This window comes from Drosophila navojoa, chromosome 4 (genome assembly GCF_054131105.1).
Source record: "Drosophila navojoa isolate 15081-1374.11 chromosome 4, UAZ_NAV_1.0, whole genome shotgun sequence".
NCBI classification, from domain to species: domain Eukaryota; kingdom Metazoa; phylum Arthropoda; class Insecta; order Diptera; family Drosophilidae; genus Drosophila; species Drosophila navojoa.
In genome coordinates this window covers 8,658,857-8,680,734 of record NC_142892.1, presented here as the reverse complement: position 1 = coordinate 8,680,734, position 21,878 = coordinate 8,658,857, and the positions used below count along the sequence as shown (strand labels likewise).

The 21,878-nt window shown below is 44.2% G+C and overlaps 3 protein-coding genes across 7 annotated transcripts; all 3 read left to right on the top strand.

Annotated features, from left to right (window-relative positions):
* The first annotated feature begins 5,098 nt into the window (after positions 1–5,098).
* Positions 5,099–6,386, top strand: LOC108652262 (CKII-alpha subunit interactor-3). Of its 2 annotated transcripts, none has more exons than XM_089260184.1 (4): positions 5,099–5,544; positions 5,605–5,682; positions 5,759–5,782; positions 5,837–6,386. In XM_089260184.1, the coding sequence occupies exons 1-4, from the start codon at positions 5,272–5,274 to the stop codon at positions 6,353–6,355; spliced, it is 894 nt and encodes a 297-aa protein (XP_089116310.1). In that variant the 5' UTR covers positions 5,099–5,271; the 3' UTR covers positions 6,356–6,386. The 2 variants fall into 2 exon arrangements, with proteins under 2 accessions (XP_089116310.1, XP_017957891.1); XM_018102402.3 differs by having other exon boundaries at positions 5,102–5,544; positions 5,738–5,782; positions 5,837–6,384.
* Positions 6,387–6,632: 246 nt separating this feature from the next.
* On the top strand, positions 6,633–13,260 carry Set2 (SET domain containing 2). 2 transcript variants are annotated; one of them, XM_018102400.3, is made up of 5 exons: positions 6,633–6,740; positions 6,809–11,444; positions 11,499–12,466; positions 12,523–12,667; positions 12,726–13,260. In XM_018102400.3, exons 2-5 carry the CDS (start codon positions 6,891–6,893, stop codon positions 12,885–12,887), a joined length of 5,829 nt encoding a protein of 1,942 aa, XP_017957889.1. In that variant the 5' UTR covers positions 6,633–6,740; positions 6,809–6,890; the 3' UTR covers positions 12,888–13,260. The 2 variants fall into 2 exon arrangements, with proteins under 2 accessions (XP_017957889.1, XP_089115243.1); XM_089259117.1 differs by having other exon boundaries at positions 6,649–6,740; positions 6,907–11,444.
* Positions 13,261–13,545: 285 nt separating this feature from the next.
* Positions 13,546–16,168, top strand: LOC108652261 (uncharacterized). 3 transcript variants are annotated; one of them, XM_018102401.3, is made up of 4 exons: positions 13,546–13,858; positions 13,949–14,119; positions 14,341–14,739; positions 14,813–16,168. In XM_018102401.3, the coding sequence occupies exons 2-4, from the start codon at positions 14,111–14,113 to the stop codon at positions 15,974–15,976; spliced, it is 1,572 nt and encodes a 523-aa protein (XP_017957890.1). In that variant the 5' UTR covers positions 13,546–13,858; positions 13,949–14,110; the 3' UTR covers positions 15,977–16,168. The 3 variants fall into 3 exon arrangements, with proteins under 3 accessions (XP_017957890.1, XP_089115756.1, XP_089115757.1); XM_089259630.1 differs by having other exon boundaries at positions 13,949–14,238; XM_089259631.1 differs by having other exon boundaries at positions 13,949–14,281.
* The last annotated feature ends 5,710 nt before the right edge of the window (positions 16,169–21,878 follow it).

Here is a 21,878-nt window from a genome sequence, read left to right as displayed (position 1 = left end):
CCCAGACATGCAGTGACTTATGATTTACCTTCTTAACTCAACTCGACTGGAGCTCAGCTTGGCTCACGTTGATTTCGCGTGATTTAAGCCAACAAATGTTTGCAGAAAAAGTTATGAGCATTTGATTTACGATGTGCTGGCCAAGCTGGCAACAGTGCAACTGGGAACGGGCAATGGCAGCGTGCAGCGTGCAGCGTGCAACGTGTAACGTGCAACAGTGCCTCCTCCTGGGCGTGCGCTGATGGATTTGTCAAGTTTGTGGGTCAAGCGTTACGTTCTTCACTATAGACATACATACATATCTATGTATGTGTGCATATATGTATTCTTTTTGAATATCCGCCTCACGATGATTACTCAAAATCACAGCTAAAGTTGCGTTCCATGATCGGTAGGCAGCTGCGCAGTCGGCAACTAATTGCAAGAGACAACTAAAAATTTGTACGTTTAACAAATATTTATGAGTGCTTCAGAGCTTAGTAGTTGCTGCTGTGAAAGTGTGGGAGAATAGTCCATGAACTAGGCTGTAAATTGAAAATTGCGAAATTTTACTTGCAAATCATAAAATCAATAATTGAACATCTACGCATAAAACTAAAAATTTAATAGATTTTCAAAAATGCAATCAGTAAAATTTAAAGCTGCTGTTATTTAAAGCTGCTGTTAACTCTAATTAGATTTTTAACAGAATTAAAATGCTTCAAATCAGCAAAATGCTAAACGTCTGTTATTTACAACAGAGCTGTTAAGCTTTTAGTGTGACTGTTAAGCAAGAACATATAAAATGCATTAAGGGAAAAAATAGTTTTGCGCTTCGTGTGCAGACTTAAAATATACATACATCAATCATTAATTGGCTAAATGCGGGCATATACAATAATATACATGATTTTATATATATTTATACATATTTACACATCTTGAGTCACGCAATCTTTCGAGGCGTTGCCCAGACAGTTGAAAGTCTTTTGTGGCTGTGCCCAAGTCAAATGGCTTGGCCAAAGAAGGCGTTGAGTTGCCCTCATCATTAGAACCACATTTTTGTTCACAGTAATGCAAATATTGACGATGACGTCACAATGTCACAGCGTGTCATCGGCGGGCATGCAGCCCAACCCCTAAACGAGGCGCAACCCTCGACTAAGGGCAGGCGCCAAGGACGCAGAAAAACTGCGCGAAAAAACTGCAGCTGATTTGATTTCTTTTTTTTTTCTGTGTGTTTGGTTTGCTTTTCATTTGGCTGTCAGCATCGTGGGAATGTTTGAGCAGCAACCCTGGAGGCAACCCTTCGACTTGGACTTGGACACAGCTGCAACAAATCGCAAGTCCGTGGCTGGTCAAGAGGCGGCAGCAGCAGCAGCCGGCGCAGCAGCTGGGAGTACAGTCTTGGTTGGGATTGATGATGGCCTAGGATGATTGGCTGGAATGGCAGTCGCTGCATATGTCACTGGATACAAATGTATCTATAGCTCGAAATCAGTCCAATTAAAAATAATAAAGGCGAAACGCAGCTTGTTAGTGCGCTCTACTCGGCTCTACTCTCTGGCTGCCAAGATGGCAGATTGCACCCCAAAAATAAACAATAGGACTCCACATTTTTCCTCTTTTCCTCTCGTATGTTTTGTGGTTAGCTCAATGCGCGTGGGAAAGCGTCGTTCCATCCATAGGCAGGCAACCGGGCCTGGGCACCTGCCGCGCCCCAAGCGTCAGTCGACCATATTTGGTTTACATATGGCCCAGACTCTGCAAAAATCGTGATCAAATCAAATGCCCAGCCATAAAATTGTGGAATTCTAACATTAACATAATTTGAGCGCAACACGAACAAGCTATCTGCCCAGACAGCGGGTCAGCAGAAGGGTATTGGAGGGGTATGGAGGCGGGAGCGCAGTATTGCCTAGGCGCCTGACAATTCTATTTGGCACGAGCTCATTAAACACCATTTATATGCAACATGAGCCATGACTGGACCAAAACTGCAGCCGACTACCGATCGACGATCGTTGGACGTCGAACGTCGAGCGTCGAGCGTCGAATGTGGATTGTCGATTGTCGATCGTCGGACAGTCAACAGCGAAAACCTCTCCAAGCTCTCGTTGCGAGTCAATGGCTTTTGCTTAGCTCGGCTCGGCTTGGGTTGGCTTGGCCTGTTGACAAGTTGTTGACGCTGGCAAATGATTTACTGCCTCCAGTTGGCTCCCGGCCAGCAATAACAACAACAACAACAACAACGAGAACGAGCACTGCTTTCGGTCACATGCCAAATTCAAGCAACAACGCACAACAAGTGCCAACACGTGGACACCCACTTCTCTAACGATTGCGTTCCTACAATCATGCTTGATCAATAACTGTTTAGATTATGAAATAGTCTAGGGAAACTAAATAATTGTCCGACTTGCATATACTATCTAAAAACTGTCAACGTTGCCTGCCATCCGATTTTAATCAGTCTGCAACAGAAGTGTGCCAGCCATATGGCTCGATACGAATTGAAGTTGGAGTTGGAGTTGAAGTTGAAGCTGAAGTTTGGGCTCAAGGATTTTGACAGCTAAGCTGACATGGCAAAAATGCATAAGTGAGCACGGTGGACACATTATGACGGACTGTTACACGACATATGTATGACCATGTTTAGGAGGGGAGAGGCAGTGGACCAGGTGAATATGGCAAAAAGCTCGAATGCAATGAAACAATCAATCAACGCGCTGAAAAGGGGCTTGTCTAGAGCTGAGCTTGAGCTGAGCTGGCGGAAGGGAGGAGAGGTAGAGCAGTAGTGAGCGTAACGGTAACTCCAAAAAGGCACAAAATCAAATTACCAGCCATGATTAATCAATCAACAGTTGTTTGCTTGCCATACAGTAAAGCCTCAGCTCAATGCGATAGCCAACACGATCTCTGCTTCGCTTGGCCTCGCTAGTGGGTGTGTATATGACTCCGTCTCCGGCTGTCTCTCTGTGTGCGTGTGTGTTGGCCAAGTGGGTGCGTTCTCACAGCTGGATGCCAATACAGACAATCACGATCACACACACACACATGCACACACACACCTGTGTTGTAGACACCACGTGTGCGTTCCAGGCAATTGCAAATCAATGCTTCGTTGCGGCAGGAGCTCGCCTTTGGCTGTAGCCTCTTCCCTAAATGGTGCGATCTTACCTGGCCGGGTCGTGCCAAAAATGGGTTTGCAACTGGAATTCGCTTTTAGTCAAACAGCCGCAGCTGCAGCTAGCTTTGAGGCGCAGGTGGCAATTGGCAAGCAGCTGGCAACAGGCAACAGGCAACGGGCAACGGGTAACGGGCAACTGGCAACTGGTGTGAACAACTAGAAAGTTTTTTAGTCGAGCTGGAGCTCGTGAGAATCAGTGCAGCATAATTTATTGGTTGCGCGACCAATTCAATTTATGGCCGACTAATGAAAATTTGACAAATAGCAAATGGCCAAGCAATTTCATTCTAGCCCAGGCCAATAACATTCATCATGCCGCTGCGCAAACGTTTCCGCATAGAAATTGATTGACAACTGGAGGAGGAGGAGCTGCAGTTCCAGTTCGAGTTGGAGCTGGAGTTGGAGTCGCAGTCGGTGAGCCAAAATGGCAACGGCAGCCAAAACACGTCAATTTCGAGGCCTGCCGATTTATGGGCGCCCAGCTTCAAGCCAAGTCGTGACCCGCGTGCATTGAACTTTGTTGTTGTTGTTGTTGTAGTTGTTGCTGTTGCTTTTTGTTGTCCGATCTTGTCTGGGGTATGAATCGAGACGCTTTGAAATCTACCAGCACGAAATGCAATTTCCAAAAGAGTAGAAGAAGAAGGAGCAAAAAAAAAAAAAAAAAAAAACGCTATTGTGGGAGCTGAACATAATGAAGCCGTTGGTCATTGGCCAAAAGGTTTGTTTGCTCTGTCAATCATAATTTGTGTGCTTCTTTTGCAGTTTAATGTGTGCGCTGCACTCGTTTTCCCACATTTTATGGACGGCTGCCCCTATTGCTCTGGCCCTGGGAAAATCTCTGGCGTAACTGGAGGTTCGCTTGTTGCGCAACAATTACTCGGCTTTTGGTTTGGTTTGGTTTGGCTTGGCTTGGTTTGCCCTGGCCGAGTCCGTCAACATGACCAATTGGCAGTCCAGTTGGCAGTCACAACCCCCACGCAGCCGGCGGCAACACCTTCGCTCTGCTTACGCTCTGCTGCACTCGCTTCCTAACCGAGGTGCAAATGCAACTGTCGAGGGGTTGACTGACTTTTGAATTGTTTTACGCTTGTTTTTCGGTCAAGTCGAAAACGGAACTGCGCTAGATTGGCCAAAAATGTGTGCTCGTCCTCTAACCAATTTTCACACATTGTGTACGCAGGTGCTTAACAAATATTCAGGTAATATGTTAATTTTTGTATGCTAAACAGCGGAAATTAAATTCAGTATTTTGACTTGCAACGCTTCATTGAACTTTGACTTTGAGCATATATGTAGTTTACCCATTCACATAAACTACATCTGAACATTTAATATAGTAGCATCCAATTAAAAGCAATTCTTATTCAAAAATCTTTCATTGGTTGAAGGCCAGCTCAATTGTTTCTTCTAATCATCCCCTAGATGGCGCCACTTTAGCCAACTGCAGCCAGCTTCGCCTAACGACAAAGCGACAACCGTCTCTGTGAGTTTGCCCCGGTCTAAGTGTTGAACTCAACGAACATTCTAACTGAACGAAACAAACAAATATTTTGTTGCATATTTTTAGGCAGTTTCTGACGACAGTTAAAATATTAATATTTACAAATTTTCATTTATGTTAATGTTGAAATTTAAAATAATTAAAATCATTAAAAAAATCGTAATAAAACAAAAATAGTTTCAGTATTAAAAATCGATCCTTTAATACCGGAATAAATGACAACAATTTATGCAGCATATATTTGGTCACTGTAGTAGACTTGTTCGCACAAGCCATTAAGTAAATTATTATACTTATTTTATAACTTATCTTATAATAAAAATAATAATTATTAATTAATTGATTTGGTAATAACAGCTTGCTATCGCCACTTAGCACTGTCCACTGTCTTGTCTGGTCAGTGCTATCGCTCGATTGCAGAGGTAAAAAGTAGCTGTACGGCAACGCCGGCAGCATGCAATCGATATGTGTATCGCTTAAACGAGTAGGCAACGCCAGCCGCTTATCGAGAATATGTTGACTGTGTGAAGAAGCATTGCAAGCACTATAGATTAGCATATAACTTGCAATAGATACATCAATACTCGAAACTGTGAAGATAATGTCGAAATTAAGTTTTGACTTAATCCCCGCAGCGCCTCGCAACGATATTATTGGGTTGCAAAACGTTATATCCAAACTAGAGGATCGATTGAGAAGCACAAATGAAAAACTTGGCAATTTGCGGAAACTAATCAGAACCGAGGCGAATATAAAATCTCGTAATATTTACTTAAATAAGGTCTGTGATATGGTGAAAGAACAACATAGAATGCAGAGCATACTGCACAATTACAGATCAAAGTTAAGAAAATTGGAATCCATAAAGAAACTGGTAAGGATAGGCATTTAAAAGCTTATTCTAAGTACCTAACTAATTATTTTTATCCTAAAGAAATTTGTAACGAAGCAAATTCCACAGCAAACAAAAAATTCAAAGCTACTCGAACTATTCCATAATTATGAGACGAAAGTAAGTAATAGGTTTCTCAAAATTTTTGACAGAAATTAATTTTAAAACATCTTAGGAAACCGGATGTGACACTCAGCCTGTTCGGAACTCTGAAGCACCAGTAAGTAAAATACCACCCTAAAAAAACTTAAATAACTATTTAGATATTATATAGAAGCGAACTATTTTGGATATGGGAGAGACTGTAAATATTAACGACAAACCAGCCAAGCAAATTATCATAGACAATCATGGTAAGGCAATGAAATGTTTGAAAGCTCATGTCAAAAAGCGCATTAGTGAGGAGGAACAGAGGCTTGTTGTTCCACAAATTGTTAAAGTGGAACAAGCCAAATATTCAGATGATGGTACCATAATATTGGAAGAGACGAAACCAGAGACTGAAGAGCTTCATATATCGCAAGAAGAGATGCATGTGGTTAAAACTGAAATAGATGAGGAATCGGAATGTATAAAAGAGACGGAACGAATGGAAGAGGAGAAACTAGAGCTGTCTGTTGAGGCTCCCCAAGCAAATACTATCGTGATAAACAATCACAGCGACGCGATGCTATGCCTAAAAGCTCTACAGGAGTATGCAATGTTAAATGAAAACTATCGAGCTATAGGACTTTTAACTGAAACTGAAAAGGCATTCGTAAGTCCAGCAGACGCCACAGACTTCGAGTTCTAGCATTGGGTATATAATAGTACGTCTATTTGAATGTGTTTGTGTAGGCTATTTATTTTAAGTAGCTTTAAGAAGTGATGTACATTTGTTATCTGGTGCTAGCAAGCACTCTGCACTTGCTTAATCGTAAATACAGAAAATATTTAATTTTATATTTACCTTAATTTAGTTTTTATTGCTAAGAAGCCACCGGTAAAAGTAAATGGGCAACCGTGGGATTTAGTATTATTCGAATCAGCTGTTTCTCTTCCAGTAGATTATGTGCATCAGCTGTTGACAACCATTTCTGTTTGGTATTTTTTTTAGTGTATTCTGTTATTGATAAACGGGCACACACGCATTTTACAGCTATAAACAAATTCTGAAAATTCGACATTTCTGCGAAAATGTGAGTATGCGTCTAGAAGTGTATTCTAGTCAAGCGGTAATTCGTTTTACTTATTTTTGTTTTAAAAGGAAGTAAATATTACGCAAGTTGCACATTATATTTATTCACTTTGTCGATAAGTGAATTTTGATTGAAAACAAATTATAACAAATGGATAAATCAACAGGAGACGAAATTGCTAAGCCGCCGGCTCCACGCAAACGTCTCGGCCGTCCGCCCAAGGCCAACGCACAAGAGTCTGAATTGACTGACGATATGGAACCGCCAGGCGAGGAGCGGACTTTGTCGGCATCGCCAACAAATTGCCGGCGAAGCACGCGCAAGAAAATCGTAAAGTTCGATGTGCTCGATGTACTCAACAAGAGTCGCAAAACTCACAAAATACAAATCGAGGCACGCATTGATTCCAATGCACCGTCAACAACAACAGCATCCACAACACAATTAGCAACGAGCTCGGCTACTGTGGCAAAACCAGCAATTGAGGTCAGTCGCTTATTTACACCACGCCCGCCTCCGCCTGTGATTTCGCCTTTGCTTTCGCTGGACATGTTTACCAAGCCGAAGCCAACGCCCAGCTTGATTGTTGCCCAGGTGAGCAGTGATAAGGCGCCCACTACCAATCAGCAACAGCAGCCGCAGCAACCACAGCAGCAACAGCAACAGCAGGTGATACGTAAACGTGGACGTCCACGCAAATCGCAGACAACAGATAATGCAATTGCAGTTGATTGCTCCAAAGTGAATATAGATTCTACCAAAATCTTGCCGAGCACCAAAGAACAAGTTCTTACTTTAAAACGGGAGTCGCCTGACTCGGATGAGTCTCTAAAGAGTTTCTCAATCATTGTCGATGATGAAACGAATGTTGAAGCAGTGCCTGAGGAAAACGATGCTTTGGATGAGACAATTGAAGTAATAGAGACTGATATTATATCCGTCGCCTCCGATGAGGATTCAGATTCGCAAATTATATTTGTGGACATTGAAACGGCAAAGATGGAAATAGCAGAAGAAGCAGAAAGTGACGATATCCATATTACAGCTGAAGAGACTCGTAACTTTAAGTTAATTTTTCCCAAGGAAGATGAAAATAAGGAAACAGAAATGCTTCAGCAGATTAATATTGCGGAGGATGTGCCAGGTGGAGATAATATTGATAAAAAGGAATCAGAACTCCTGGCTGAAGTCCTAAAAGGACCGGCAGAGCTTTGGTTTACCGATGATGAAAGGGATGAAGGCGAGCAAGAATCAAAAGAACTGCTAAATCAAGGTTTAATTAAAAGTGAGACTCCCGTACAATGCGTTGAGAAGGAAACTAAGACGACCTCTGACGCAGCAGTTAAAATTGAGCTACAGCCGGTAAAGGAAAAGCAAGAATTGTCAGCAGGAGACTCTATAGTTATGGACGACCTGAAAAAAAAAATCGTCGAAAAAGAGGCTCTGTTACCAAAGTCTTCATCTATGATAAGCAACGATGACAAGGCTAAGGTTAAGGAAGAGGAGCCAAAGGAAGTGAACATGAAGAAGGAGCTATATTTGCCAAGCTCATCAGCCACAATAGACAACGAAGATAGGATTACTGTTAAAATGGAAATCAAAACGATCAAGGAGGTCTCTGCAGCGATACAAGATAACAACGATAAGCCACACGAAGCTGTAAAACTATCAGAACAGCTAAAGCAGAGTGCAACTCCGACTTCTGCAAAAGAACCTGTCGAGAAGATGAAAGATGCCCACTTCGAATTGGAATCTCTGAGGCGTGCTGCACAAGCGACAGGCATTGAGTTAAAGCTTCCCATGACAATGGAAAAACTTTTAAATGCCAACTCTGTAACAGAGCCAGTAAAGGAGGTCGAATGGAAAAAGGAAACTATTAAGAAGCAACCAAGCTTGGACACGAATGTAACATCAGCAGCGACACTTGGAAAGACTGATTTGGGAGCAAAGCAACTACAACAGCACTCAGATGCAGTTAAATGCGAAGAGACAGAGTTAGATCCAAAGCTTAAATCAACCGAATCCACTCCAGATGAGCACAACTTAGAATCGGTGAATGCAAAACCAATAGCTACTGAGAAAGGGAAATCAAATGAAGTCCCCAAGTTAGAGAAGCCGTCAGCTGCGTTTGTCGAGTGCGATGCACTATTTAAGGTCTTGGATAAAGCAAACGAGCAGATGCGACACGAAGAGAAGGCCAGGAAGAAGTCGAAGCTGGCAACCAAAAAGCATTCAACCGAACAGCTGCAGGAACGGGCCACGCCTCAGTCTCGTGGAAAAAAGCAAACATCAAAGGAAAGCAGCCGCCGTAATACCATTTCCGAGGAGCGTCACGAGGATGTGAAATTGCCGCTAAGCAATAAACGCCGTAACTCGGTGCACCCTTTCAAACCAACGCTGAGCCCAGAGCGAGCTACGGAGTCAGAGCACAAGCAATGCAACAGCAGCGGCAGCAACAAAAAGAAGTCAGCTCAAAAAAAGCCAACTCGCAAGACAACAAAACCAAAGCAGCTGCCGAGCAGCCAGGATTCGCTGGACTCTAGTTCGAGCTCCTCGACAAGAGCTGGCGATTTGCCTAGTCGCAGCTTGCCGACGCCGACATCTGAGCTAGAGGCATCGAATCCGCTACACGACATAGCGAAGTTCATAGAGGATGGCGTTAAGTTGCTCGAGCGCGACTACAAAGTGGAGGATGAACAGCAGCAGCCACAAGAGGACGCAACTGAAGATGAGCTAGCGCAGCGAGTGGCTAATTTGGAAACTCCTGTTAACACGCCAGCTCCTTCACCGATTGGCAGCACGGATGACCTGTCAGCGGGCGTGCGCCGCTCGCATCGCATCAAGCAGAAGCCGCAAGGTGCCAAATCGAGTGTGGGTCGTGGTAGCAGCAGCCAAACACCCACCATTAGCATGGAGCAGCAGCTAAGCGAGCTTGCCCACATTGAAGCCATCAATGAGCAGTTCTTGCGCCAAGAGGGACTAAACACATTCCAAATTCTGCGTGACAATTACTATCGCTGTGCACGCCAGGTGAGCAAGGAGAACGCGGAAATGCAATGCGATTGCTTTGTCACCGGCGACGAGGAGGGACAAGGAACGCGTTGCGGCGATGGCTGCATCAATCGCATGCTCATGATCGAGTGTGGTCCGCTGTGCAGTTACGGTGACCGCTGCACCAATAAGCGATTCCAGCAGCATCAGGGCTGGCCCTGTCGTGTCTTTCGTACGGAGAAGAAGGGCTGCGGTATCACAGCCGAGCTGCAAATACAGCCTGGAGAGTTCATCATGGAGTATGTGGGCGAGGTGATCGACAGCGAGGAGTTCGAGCGTCGTCAGCATCTCTATTCGGAGGACCGCAACCGTCACTACTACTTCATGGCGCTGCGTGGCGAGGCGATCATCGATGCGACCACGAAGGGCAACATCTCTCGCTACATCAATCACAGCTGCGACCCGAATGCGGAGACACAAAAGTGGACAGTGAATGGAGAGCTGCGCATTGGCTTCTTTAGTGTGAAGACCATCATGCCTGGTGAGGAGATCACATTCGATTATCAGTATCAGCGCTATGGGCGTGATGCGCAGCGCTGCTATTGCGAGTCGGCCAATTGTCGCGGCTGGATTGGCAACGAGCCGGAGTCAGATGAGGGTGAGCAGCTCGATTCGGAGACCGAAAGTGAGCCCGAGTCACTGGCGGAGGAGCTACGCCCAGAGCAGGAGGCGAAAACCAAAACACCCAAAAGTAAAACTAAAAAACAACTTAAGCTGCCAACGGCACGTAAGCAGCGCAAAGAGCAGCCCAAGGCCAAGGATCGCGAATATAAAGCAGGCCGCTGGCTGCGTCCTTCCGGCGGCGTCGGAGGCGAGAAGTCGGCAGCGCGTAAACTGGATCAGCTCGAGGACACAGATGTGCTCGAGCAGTTAACACTGCTCAGTCGCAGCGGACTGAAGAATCAGCTGGACACATTGCGTCTATCGCGTTGCATGGTGCGGGCCAAGCTGCTGCAGAGTCGCCTTCAGCTGCTGGGCGTGCTAACGCGTGGCGAGCTGCCATGTCGTCGTCTCTTCCTTGACTATCACGGACTGCGCCTGCTGCACGCATGGATCAGCGAAAGCGGCAGCGATAAGCAGCTGCGTCTAGCGCTGCTCGAGTCACTTGAATCTCTGCCCATACCAAACAGGACCATGTTGAATGACAGTCGCATTTACCAGAGTGTAGAGCTATGGGGCAACCAGTTGGCACAGCCAGCAGAGGCAGCGGCAGAATCACAATCTGATGAGGAGGAATCGGTGCGTCAGCGCATTGCAGCGCTGCTACAAAAGTGGAATGGACTGCCCGAAATCTTCCGCATACCCAAACGGGAACGCATCGAGCAGATGAAGGAGCACGAGCGTGAGGCGGATCGCCAGCAACACGTGGCCACTGCTTTAGGGGACAGTAACAGCGCCTCTTCCGTGCTCAGCACCGATCGCTACAGACAAGATCGTTTTAGGCGCGACACCAGCAGCCGCTATGAGAAATCAAAGCCGCCAATTAGGATGAGCGGCAACAATACCATCTGCACGATCACCACACAGCCAAAGGAATGGCAAGGCTCCGCGGAGGGCAGCAGCGGCAGCAAATCTGAGGGTCGTAGACGCTCAGAGTTTGATCCGCGTCGAACTATATCCAAAGAGCTTCGGCGATCGCTCTTCGAGAGAAAGGTAAGAGAACCACAAGCCTGTGACTTTACTTTTAAATCTGTATTCCCTTTCTAGGTGGCTCAAGATGAGGCAGAAAAGCGTGTGGGCAGCGAGGATTGGCGTGAGCATGAGCTGCGCTGCGAATACTTCGGTGCAGATTTGAACACAGATCCAAAGCTGCTGCCATTTTACCAGAACACGGAGACCAATGAGTGGTTCAACAGCGAGGATGCTCCTGTCCCTGCACCATTGCGTTGCGGAGACGTTGCGGAGCCACCATCACCGGAACATGAGGAGGATGTGGAGTATAAACTACCCGCTGGCGTAGAGCCATTGCCACCCTCGTGGCACTGGAGCTTGACACCCGAAGGAGATATCTACTATTATAATCTACGTGATCGCATACCGCAGTGGGAGCCACCGAACGCTGAACAGCGTTTGCAACAGCTGGTGGAGGATTCACCAGAAAAGGAATTGGTGCCGGATGAGGCAGCCAGTTCATCGGATTTGGTTAACATTGACATCGACTATGTGGGCAGCCTGAGCGCCAAATCTCTTGCCCAGTACGTTGAGGTAAAGATACGGGAACGTCGCGAGATGCGACGCAATCGCTTGGTATCTGTGCGCGTGATAAGTCCACGTCGTGAGGAGGATCGTCTCTATAACCAGCAGGAGTCACGCAAATACAAGGAGAATAAAGAAAAGATACGCCGCCGCAAGGAAATTTATCGACGCACACGCACCGAAACAAATACTGCTCAACCAGCAGCTGGAGAGCCCAGTGATTCGCTACCTATTCATGGGTATTTATACTCCTCCGATGAGGATGGTGCCACTGAAGGCGCCTGCAGTCTACCGTTGATAGACGCGAAAGTTGATGGCGATAATGAGTTGCCGGAGTCAATAAGTCGTCGTCGCTCACAGCGTGCATCGTCGCCATATTCCACCAGTTCCACAGACGCGGCAGAGTCGTTGCCAAGCGCTAAGCGCAAGCTTCTTGTGACCGAGAGCCAAAGGAAGCATCGGGATAGTAAGCGCAAGAGGTAAGCTAACTATTCGTTCATTAAACTTTATACTCAAAGCTTCTTTGCATCTCTAGTTTGGCAACTGGGCGCGAAGCCAGCGAGAAGTTTCACTTTGAGATTAGCGGCCATGTGGCCGAGTTTTTGCGTCCCTATCGCCAAGAGAATTGCCAGCTGGGCCGTATTACAAGCGATGAAGACTACAAGTTCCTAATTAAGCGAGTAAGTGTGATTGTTTATAATATTATAAACTACGTCTAATGGTTTTGTTTTTTTGCAGCTGAGCCATCACATAACCACCAAGGAGATGCGTTACTGTGACATGACCGGCAATCCATTGGCCTGCACAGAATCGGTTAAGCACAAGTCCTACGACTTCATTAAACAATATATGCGCAAGAAAGGTCCCGTCTACAAGAAGCCAGTTGATAAGCCCGACTAATTCGTACACTTTTTCATACAACAATATTTTCCTTAAAGCTTTTGGCTTATAAATATTAGCATAAGCAGTATACAATGTATATCAAATGGATTTTTTTTTTTAATTTTACCTCGTGTTGGGTAAAGCAACTTTAATGTTAATTTTACTTATGCATCAAATGTAACTGAATACATTTTTTTTTTATTTTCATGTGCCAAAGCTAATAAATTTATTATTGGTGTCAATGAAAGGGCACTCAGGTATAATACATATGTTTGAATTTATGTGTCTGCTGGAAAGTCTGGACCATAATTGTTAGCTCCTAGGTTTATATTTTAATAAATTTATCAAACTCTGCAAAAGAAAAGAAATAAATGAAGTTCCCCATCCCTTACACTGAAACACGTTTATTTTATTGTTTTAATCTTAAAACTGTTTTTTACTTTACATCAAAAACTTTTATTTCAGCCCTCTTTAAGTTAGTTTAAAATTAACAGAGCTAAGGTAACTCACATCTTAAATTTATTAATTTATAACAAATGCTCAACAAATAATTTGATGTAAAGTGGAAACCAATTATCAACTCGATTACGCACTTTATTGAATTTTTGCAAGCACACAACAAATAATTTAAATGCATTTGTCGCCCCCATTCGCAGCTCTGCTTACACACACTAAAAATAGCAACAAAGGGAAGCGCGCGCACACACACGCATTGAGGTAGGCACCTGCGCATGTATGGCACACATTCACGATCAGAGAGCGACACCGAGTAGAAGAGAGCGAGAGAAAACAGAGCAGGGCGCTCTCTCACTCTCCGTAAACAAGTTTTCAGAACTCGCCAAACCTGATTTTCCAGCCGTCTCAGAGAGATTGCAAACCTCGTCAGTTGCAACAAATTGCTGCTACGCTTGACACGTTGTGAGCGGAACGCTATTTACCGGATGGTTGCTGTGTGCCTAAAAACCTGCTGCAGATTTCGATAATAGCAGGTAAGCGTAGTTCTTATCTGAAACCAATTGGATAAGCACGTCAATTACTGAACTATAAACGAAATCGAATTGTTTTTTTATTTCTTACAGGCGTTGCCATATCAGCGTGTGCTCGACTGCGTTAGAGAAGAGCCAGATATTGAGAGTGAGAGAAAGAGCGATAGCGTGGGCGAGAGCGGAAGCGAGAGAGTGAGAGCGCATGAGAGATTTCGTTAGTTGTTGGTGTGTGCGTGAGCGTGCGGAACAGAGCAAATGTCTGACGTAAGTAGAAAAAGCAAACAAAAACAGTTCATCAAATTGTGAGGCGGTAATTTCATACTAGAGCAACTAGTAGACATACATATTTATCTGATCAGGTTTAACCGGAAAAGCATTGAAAGGTTCGCAATATATCTAATTTCAAACGAAAACAAATGCATTAATGTGAGAACATACTAAAAGAATTTCAGCCTTTCAATAACATAGCGATGTTATGATTTCAGGACGATGCCAGTTCATTTGGAGCTGGCTCCCAGCGCATACGCAACGTCTTGACCCTAGAGGAGCGTGTGGAGGTTATACGTCAATATGATATCATGCCCATGTACAGCAAGTTAGCCAAGAACTTCAATTGCAGCTGGGAGCAGATCAAGAGCATTGTCACCAATCGGGTGCCCATTATGGAATTCTATGAGGCAACGCGTCACAACAACAAGAAGCCACCGAATTCCAAGTTCGAGGAGTTGCGCAGGCGCAAGATCAATTTTCTTGGGCATTGCCTCTATGAGTATATACAACGCGCTCAGTTTTATCTTCACGTGGACATCACCGAGGAGCTAATACGCACCAAGGCTCTAGATTTTCAGAATCTGATGGGCTTTGAGAACTTTGTGCCCAATAAGGTGAGATCTGGAATGAAGGTGTATGCATTTGATTGAGCTCATCTCTCTCTTTCTCTCGTTCTCTTCATTAAAGTCCTGGATCAATCACTTCAAGGCTGCCTACAACATCACACTCTCAAATCGTCAGATTATCATGACGCGGAAGCCACCGCGCTCGATGGATCTGCGGGATATAATGTCCTACTGTTGCAAGAATATGCCTTCGGATTGCGCCAAGTTACCTGACTTGCCTGCACCTGCCCATGTGGCGAACAACAGCACGCAGCCGGCAGCAATGCCGCTGCAGGTGAACGTGCCAGCCACAACTGGGCCGGAGCCCATGCAGTCACCGCGAAAGCGCGACAGTTGTGGGACGGCCAAAGACATACGCTCCTTGTATCGCACTAAGACTCTGGTTGAAGCTTCTACTCAGAACCAGGCCACATTGGACGAGCTCCAGCTGCGGCGCAAGCGTAAAATTAACTTTTTGGAGAAGGCGCTGTTCGAGTACATTTCGCGCTCGCAGCTCCACCACAAAAACCAGGGACGCCTCGATGTGGATCATCTGCGCGAAGTGGCGATCAATTTACGCGACATACTCAAGATTGATAACTTCTTTCCGGATCGCACGTGGTTCAATCACTTCAAGAGCCACTACAACTTTAGCTTCTCTCAGGGCGTGCACTACGGCATGATGCTGCGCCGAGTGCCCCTCTCTCTGGATCTACGTGACATAGTCAGCTACTGCGGCAGGCACGAACAGCGCGACCAATCTATGGGAAACATCACACTGACACCCAAGGAGCCAGAGTCGGCCCGTTTAGTGCAACTGCCACTCGCGGACCCAAAGCCGGCGGCACCAGCCAATGAACCAAATACAGCAGTCGAGACCGACGATGACTGCATAGCCATTGATGAGCCGCCTGAACTGATCGAAATCAAGGATGATGATGAGGAGCCAGACAGAACTGAGCTCAAGCGTCATGCTGCTGAAGATTCCATGCCTAGTCTACCTCTAAAGATACAAAAGATTGAATCATTGAATCCCGGTGCGCACAGCCTGGGTAACTTTTCCGAAGAAGGCGCCGATGCGGCGCCATTGCCACGGCGCGTGACTAACTATAAGGATGCACTGCGTCTGCTGAAGCCACTCGAGGAGTTTGCACTGCTGGAGGAGAACTATCGTGCCATTGGCCTGCTCACTCAGCTCGAGAAGATCTTCGAGGGGGCAGTGCAACAGGTGCAGAATGACAAATAGAGTTTTGATACTTGCAAATGAGAACTTTAACTGAAATTTGAACCAAAAAATGAGAATGTTAGCTTAGTTATGTATAACAGATCTATATATATAGTATATATGCATATGATCACAATGTATTAAGAGCTTTGCTCGCTAAAAGTTGGGAGCATTAAGCATAAAGCTATATTAAAAGTTTATTTTTGTTACAAATACCAAAGTTTTTACTAATGAGATGAGGGTTGTTTGGTATGTTTTAATTTCAATAAATTATAGGCATATATTCCAAGTCTTAGTCGTACATTTATTTCTAATTCTACGCTCGTAAATAATTCATTAAACGTTAAGTAAATGGAAAAGTCATATTTTGGGCTATAACCGGTTGGTTTCACAACTGGTTTATAGTATTTTGGCAGTTTGCTTTATAGTTGCGTTCTAATTCTCATCGAATCTGGTTTCTGGTTGCCATTAAAAGTCATATAACATCTATATTCGATTGATTAATGGCCTCTTTAATGACTCTGGCTCAGTGAAGGTCGAATGATTTGAAATCAGTGAAGTGTGGCTTATACCCAACATTCTAGATGAATGGTTTGCCCATATACCTGCATATAAATTTGTATTCATCAAGCATAAGTTGATAAGGGAGGTCGTTTTAATGTATTATTGGATTTACATGGATATATAATATGTGCATATATTGAACACACTATATAGACCAGCTAGATTATGGCTACTCGAGTGTCTCGTCACGTGGCACTGTGCCACATTCACCCACCAAGGTGCAATGCACACATGCTTCTCGGTTTACATAAACCGTTTGGCCCTTTGCGAACGAAACATACAATCAGCGCTTAAACTTTACGTTCATCCTGTAAAACTTTACGCGTCCTGGCCATTTGTAGATGGGAGCAGAAAATGACCTGCGGTAGTAATGGGCGGACCAGCTAGGGGGCTGGGCGAGCTCTGCCGCAGGACTTGGCTTGGCTGGGTAAGTTGATTTGGCGGGTGAGCGAGCGAGCATTGAACGTGCGTGGAGCGAAGCGCTGTAGGTGGTACATCAATTTCAGATGGCTAGAATATCGCAGCAGGCAGCGGGACAAAGGGGAGTGTCTGTCCGACACTCCAGCAGCCTGGTTAGAGACAGACTCACTCACTCACTCACTCACACACACGCACACACTTACACAAAAACACACAGAGATACAGCTATGCTTACATAGATGGAGCTACGATTACACAACCGTCCATATAGCTGGGAGCATTGCACAGAGGATGCCTTCATCGCACTCGGTTGAGCCAAAGTTTCGTTTTTCGCTTTTGCCTGCAACCCTCCTCAGCGAGCAGGACTTTCATTTCAAGGATTTCCGAACCGACGTCAAGCGTCAACCAAGGCTCCGACTATACACGTTAAGAGTATAGAGAATGTAGCTATAGAAAACCCACTAGTGTTTGGTTGTAGGTGCGGCGCAGGAACCTTGCGGCATCAAGGCGATGAAAGTAAGGAGGTGGAGGAGGAGGAGGCGACGCAGGAGGAAGAGGTCGAGAAAGCAAGGTGATGAATACGAAGCGGAACAGAAGAAGCAACATCAATGCAAAAACGACAACGACAACTGGAGTCGAGTCAGGTTACTGCTTGGAATAAAAATTGAAGCCCCACTCAGTTCGTAGTTCTGACATTTTATGTCAGCTGGCCAAAACGAAAGGGACTTAAAGGCATAAAACTTCATATACATATGTACATATAAAGCACATGTGAAGGGTAGTGCTACCTGTATTCAGGGGTGGGCACTGCTGTTGAGGATTATACTGCGAGGATAGTAAAATGAGACTTATGCTGAGCCAATTTCAGAATAATGATCAGCTTGCGAGAGCTATGACGGCGCTAGCTGATAGGTACTCTTCGATTCATCGATATTATGGCATTTCCTGCACCAACTATTACACAGTAGTTTCATGGAAACCTTAACTGGTTTTCGTTTATAATATAGCATATTGACTCATATTTGCATTTCAGTCATCAACTTATTTTAATGCACTTTAATTCTCCATCCAATGCACCATTAGTCATGTTTTAATGTGTCTCTATTATAATTTTTACAAATATTTATGGGTGTTTCTAAAATGGTCGATTAAAGACACAATAAGAAAAAATTCTGGATTAAAAAAATTAAATATGTTTATCAACGATGAATATATATGTATATATCCATAATATAATACAGAGTAGTATTATTTCTATATACATCTCACTCAAACATCTACTAAATAAATAGGTTTATTTTGGTATATATTAAAGTCATTTCTGATTGTATAATCTCTGATTCATAAATCTTGAATAGATATAAAGAGCTATTCAAACACTTAACCAATAAAATCCCAAAAATTGTTACCCAAGAAATTCATATTCAATTTGTTCAAAAATCACTTAAAAAGGTAGACTGGTTTTTACTTTTCGTATATATAATACTGACTCATAGCTCCGACATTCCATAACAACTGCTATCTGATAGACTTCAATTGATTGTATATATGTATGTATGACTCGGCTGCTATTTATATACTAATTTGGTACAGTCTCTGTCTCTTTCTGTATGAGTGTGTGTGTGTGTATTTGTATAGATCATATCGGTTCTTTTTAAAGGCAGCCCATCTGTAAACATAAATCTCTTGACGGTGCTCTCGGCTCAACGAAGCTGAACTGAACTGAACCAAAGTGAACTAAACGAACGGACCCCTTGCCAGAAAAATATATCAGCACTCGAAATCGAGCAATAATCGATGCCATTGTATACCAAAAATGAACGAGCTCTCTCTCTCGCATATAGACCCAAAAACAGTAAATCCGAAAGGTCGAACCCCGTTGCCATGTGTAAGAGCAAAGCAGAGTAGAGCAGAGCAGGGCAGCGAGGTTATCGTGGAAGACTCTATGAAAACGAATACGAATACGAGTAGAGTCGTGCGTCGTACTCGTAATTTTATAGATATAGATACTGAGAGATACATACAGAATGGGAAAAGATGAGAGGAAGGGAGCATGGCTTTGCCAATTGGTGGTGAGTGGAAACGAGTCTGAGTCTGAAACTTCGACTCCGCCTGACACCGACACCGACACCGACACAGAGACGAAGACGGAGACGGAGACCGAGACTGAGACTAAGTTAGAGTTTGAGATTCTCTGTAGCCTCGACATGGGCAGACATCGACAGCAGCTGCTCCGGTTGTCGCTGCTCAAGTATTTGGGATGTAAGCCTCTTGGGCTCCTCAAATATATATACTTATATATGCATGCATATATATAACATGCTGTTGTTGCTGTTGCTGTTGTTGTTGGCATTGCTTCAATTCCATAGGCATCATTGAGGCCCAGAGCCAGACGATGATGGCACTTGAGCATCAGCTCCAGCACAGCCAGTTCTCGACTGGCTTAGACTCTAAGGGGAGGCACCGGGGCTATCAGCCATGCCATTCTCCTTCAATGCTGATGACGCTGCCGTTGCTGCTGCTGTTGCTGATGATGATGCTGCTGCTTTCAGTTTTCAGTGTTCAGAGTTCAGTTTCCAGCTTTCAGTCATGCGCCCGAGCGACCCGCATTCATTCGGATTCGTTCGGTCGGTCGCTCGTTCGTTCTGCTGGCACAGCTTTCGATAGATGCTAATCTATCTTTATTGTACAAAGATGTCGAGAGGATGTGTATGCGAATTGTGGATTGGGGATTGAAGCTTGGGGACTGGGGAATTTGCTCACAAAGACGACAGTCGGTGCGACAGTCAGTTCAGTTGTTCAGTTGTTCTGACTCTCTTTTTCGGAGGGGCTGGCTATAAATACAAATGGTCTTTGGGCATTTGTATGTATTGGATTTCACTTGGGTTCGATTTTGGCGTGAGCTACGTTTTAGGGAAGCCAAACGACTTTTATATATGCTGCATACAATACACACATACCTTTTTCGAAAGGTATTATTAGAGTTAGGTGGCTCTCAAGCAGTACAGTTGTGTTGCCTTCGACTATATGTGGAAAACTCTAGACAAATAGAAAGGTACTTTTCTATTGATATACATACATAAAATATTCCTTGATGGGCAATTAGTACTTAAATGTATTATTTATTTCATTTATTTTAATTGTTGGCTTAAAGTTCTTTCCCCTTATCCGATTCCAATTATTTATTTCGCAGCAACCAACTATTAAAAGTGATCAAGATCATTTACAATACTCTGATTCATTACCCTAGAAAAGTCCCCTGCTATTAGAATAAATCAGTTACTAGTTACTACATTAATATTTTACCTCGTATCTCTCAGTTATTGGTAGTAGTAGAGCATATGTCAGTCGTATATGACCCATCTTTAATATACAAACACAGTGCAAAGGATCAGCATCATTCATTCATAATCTTTGGATCGGGTTTTAAATGATCGTATATACGACACGTTCTTTGAGTTTTCGTTTACTTCTTTCATTTCGTGTACTTGTTTTACTTTTTTTTTATTATTAAGTTTTCCAGTTCCAGTTTTCCAGCTAAGCCAATCGAATCGAATGGCGAGCAGAGAATACAACACGAGAGATATAAAGCCCAGATATGGAAATGGCAATAAACTCGTATACATAGGCGACGAGGGAATTGGGATTACTAACTGACGCTGGCAGCGACGTCAGCGTCGACGCCGACAGCACTGTGAAGTGGCAGCCAACGAGGCCACTGGCACCGACCATAGGAAGAAGCGAATGGCACAAAGGAAATTACGAGGAAAAATTCAGGTCCCTATAGACTGCAAATAGAATAGATACGCACCCATACATATATATATTTATACACACACAAATGAATACATATAGATATATATATATATATAAAGAGGGAGAGAGAGTGAGCTGCATATAGATTATAGGGCACACAATGGACGAGATGTAGAGATACGACAGTCGAGAGCCGGGAGTCGGGAGTCGGAGATACCTTCAGCTGAGGCAACTACAATAGCCGCAGCGGCAGCAGCATCCGCAGTTGTAGCAGCAGCAGCAGCAGCAGCATCGCAGACCCGGACCTAATCAAAAAAGGTAATGGAAAAATACTATCTGGTTGCTATGGCTATGGCTATGGCTATGTCTACAACTACGTCTACGTCTGTGCCTCCCTGTGGCATATCGTATCTGTGAAAAGGGACGAGCACTAAGGACATTCAGATGTTGTTTTGTGGATGCGGTCGGTGGGTTAGCGGTATGCGGGCATTTCAGTTCAATATAATACATGACCATAATAAATTCTATGGCTAAATCCCCGCTCTGTAGAAAAAGGTCATAATAGATGAGCTTTTGTCAAGGACTGTGTGTGGGTGTGTGTATGTGTGAGGGAGTGAGAGTGTGGGAGCTACGTATACATATATAGATATAATGTAATAGTATATATATATATATACATATATTTATATATGTAGCTCTGCATCTGTATGTTTTATCCTAGTCGTAATCATTCGGTTTTCGTGCAAAACGCACAAGGAAAGGTCATTTTCTTCGCTCGTTTGCCATAGCTCGTTTTTTGGGAAAGGTTGCCAAAGGGCTTACGGCTCCCTTAAAGCCTGCCCCCCTACCGCCGGCCCTTGGCTCCTAGCTTCTAGCTCCAAAGGACAACCCCAAAAAGCATTTGAAAACTTTTGCCGGACAGTCGATAGCTGCACAAAATATAATGTATATTAATGTCGAGTCATCGTCGTCAACTCTAGAAACTTAAAGCGTAACTCGAACCACCGAACCGCCGGACCACCCACCCGCCCATTGCTGCTGCTGCTGCTGCTGGATGCTGAGTGGCGGAAACTGCGTGTGGTTTAGCTACCTTTGCTAATACTTTTAGCTCGCATTTATGCACACATAAAATTGCTAATATTTTCCTTATGTACATATTTATACATATATAAATTATATACAT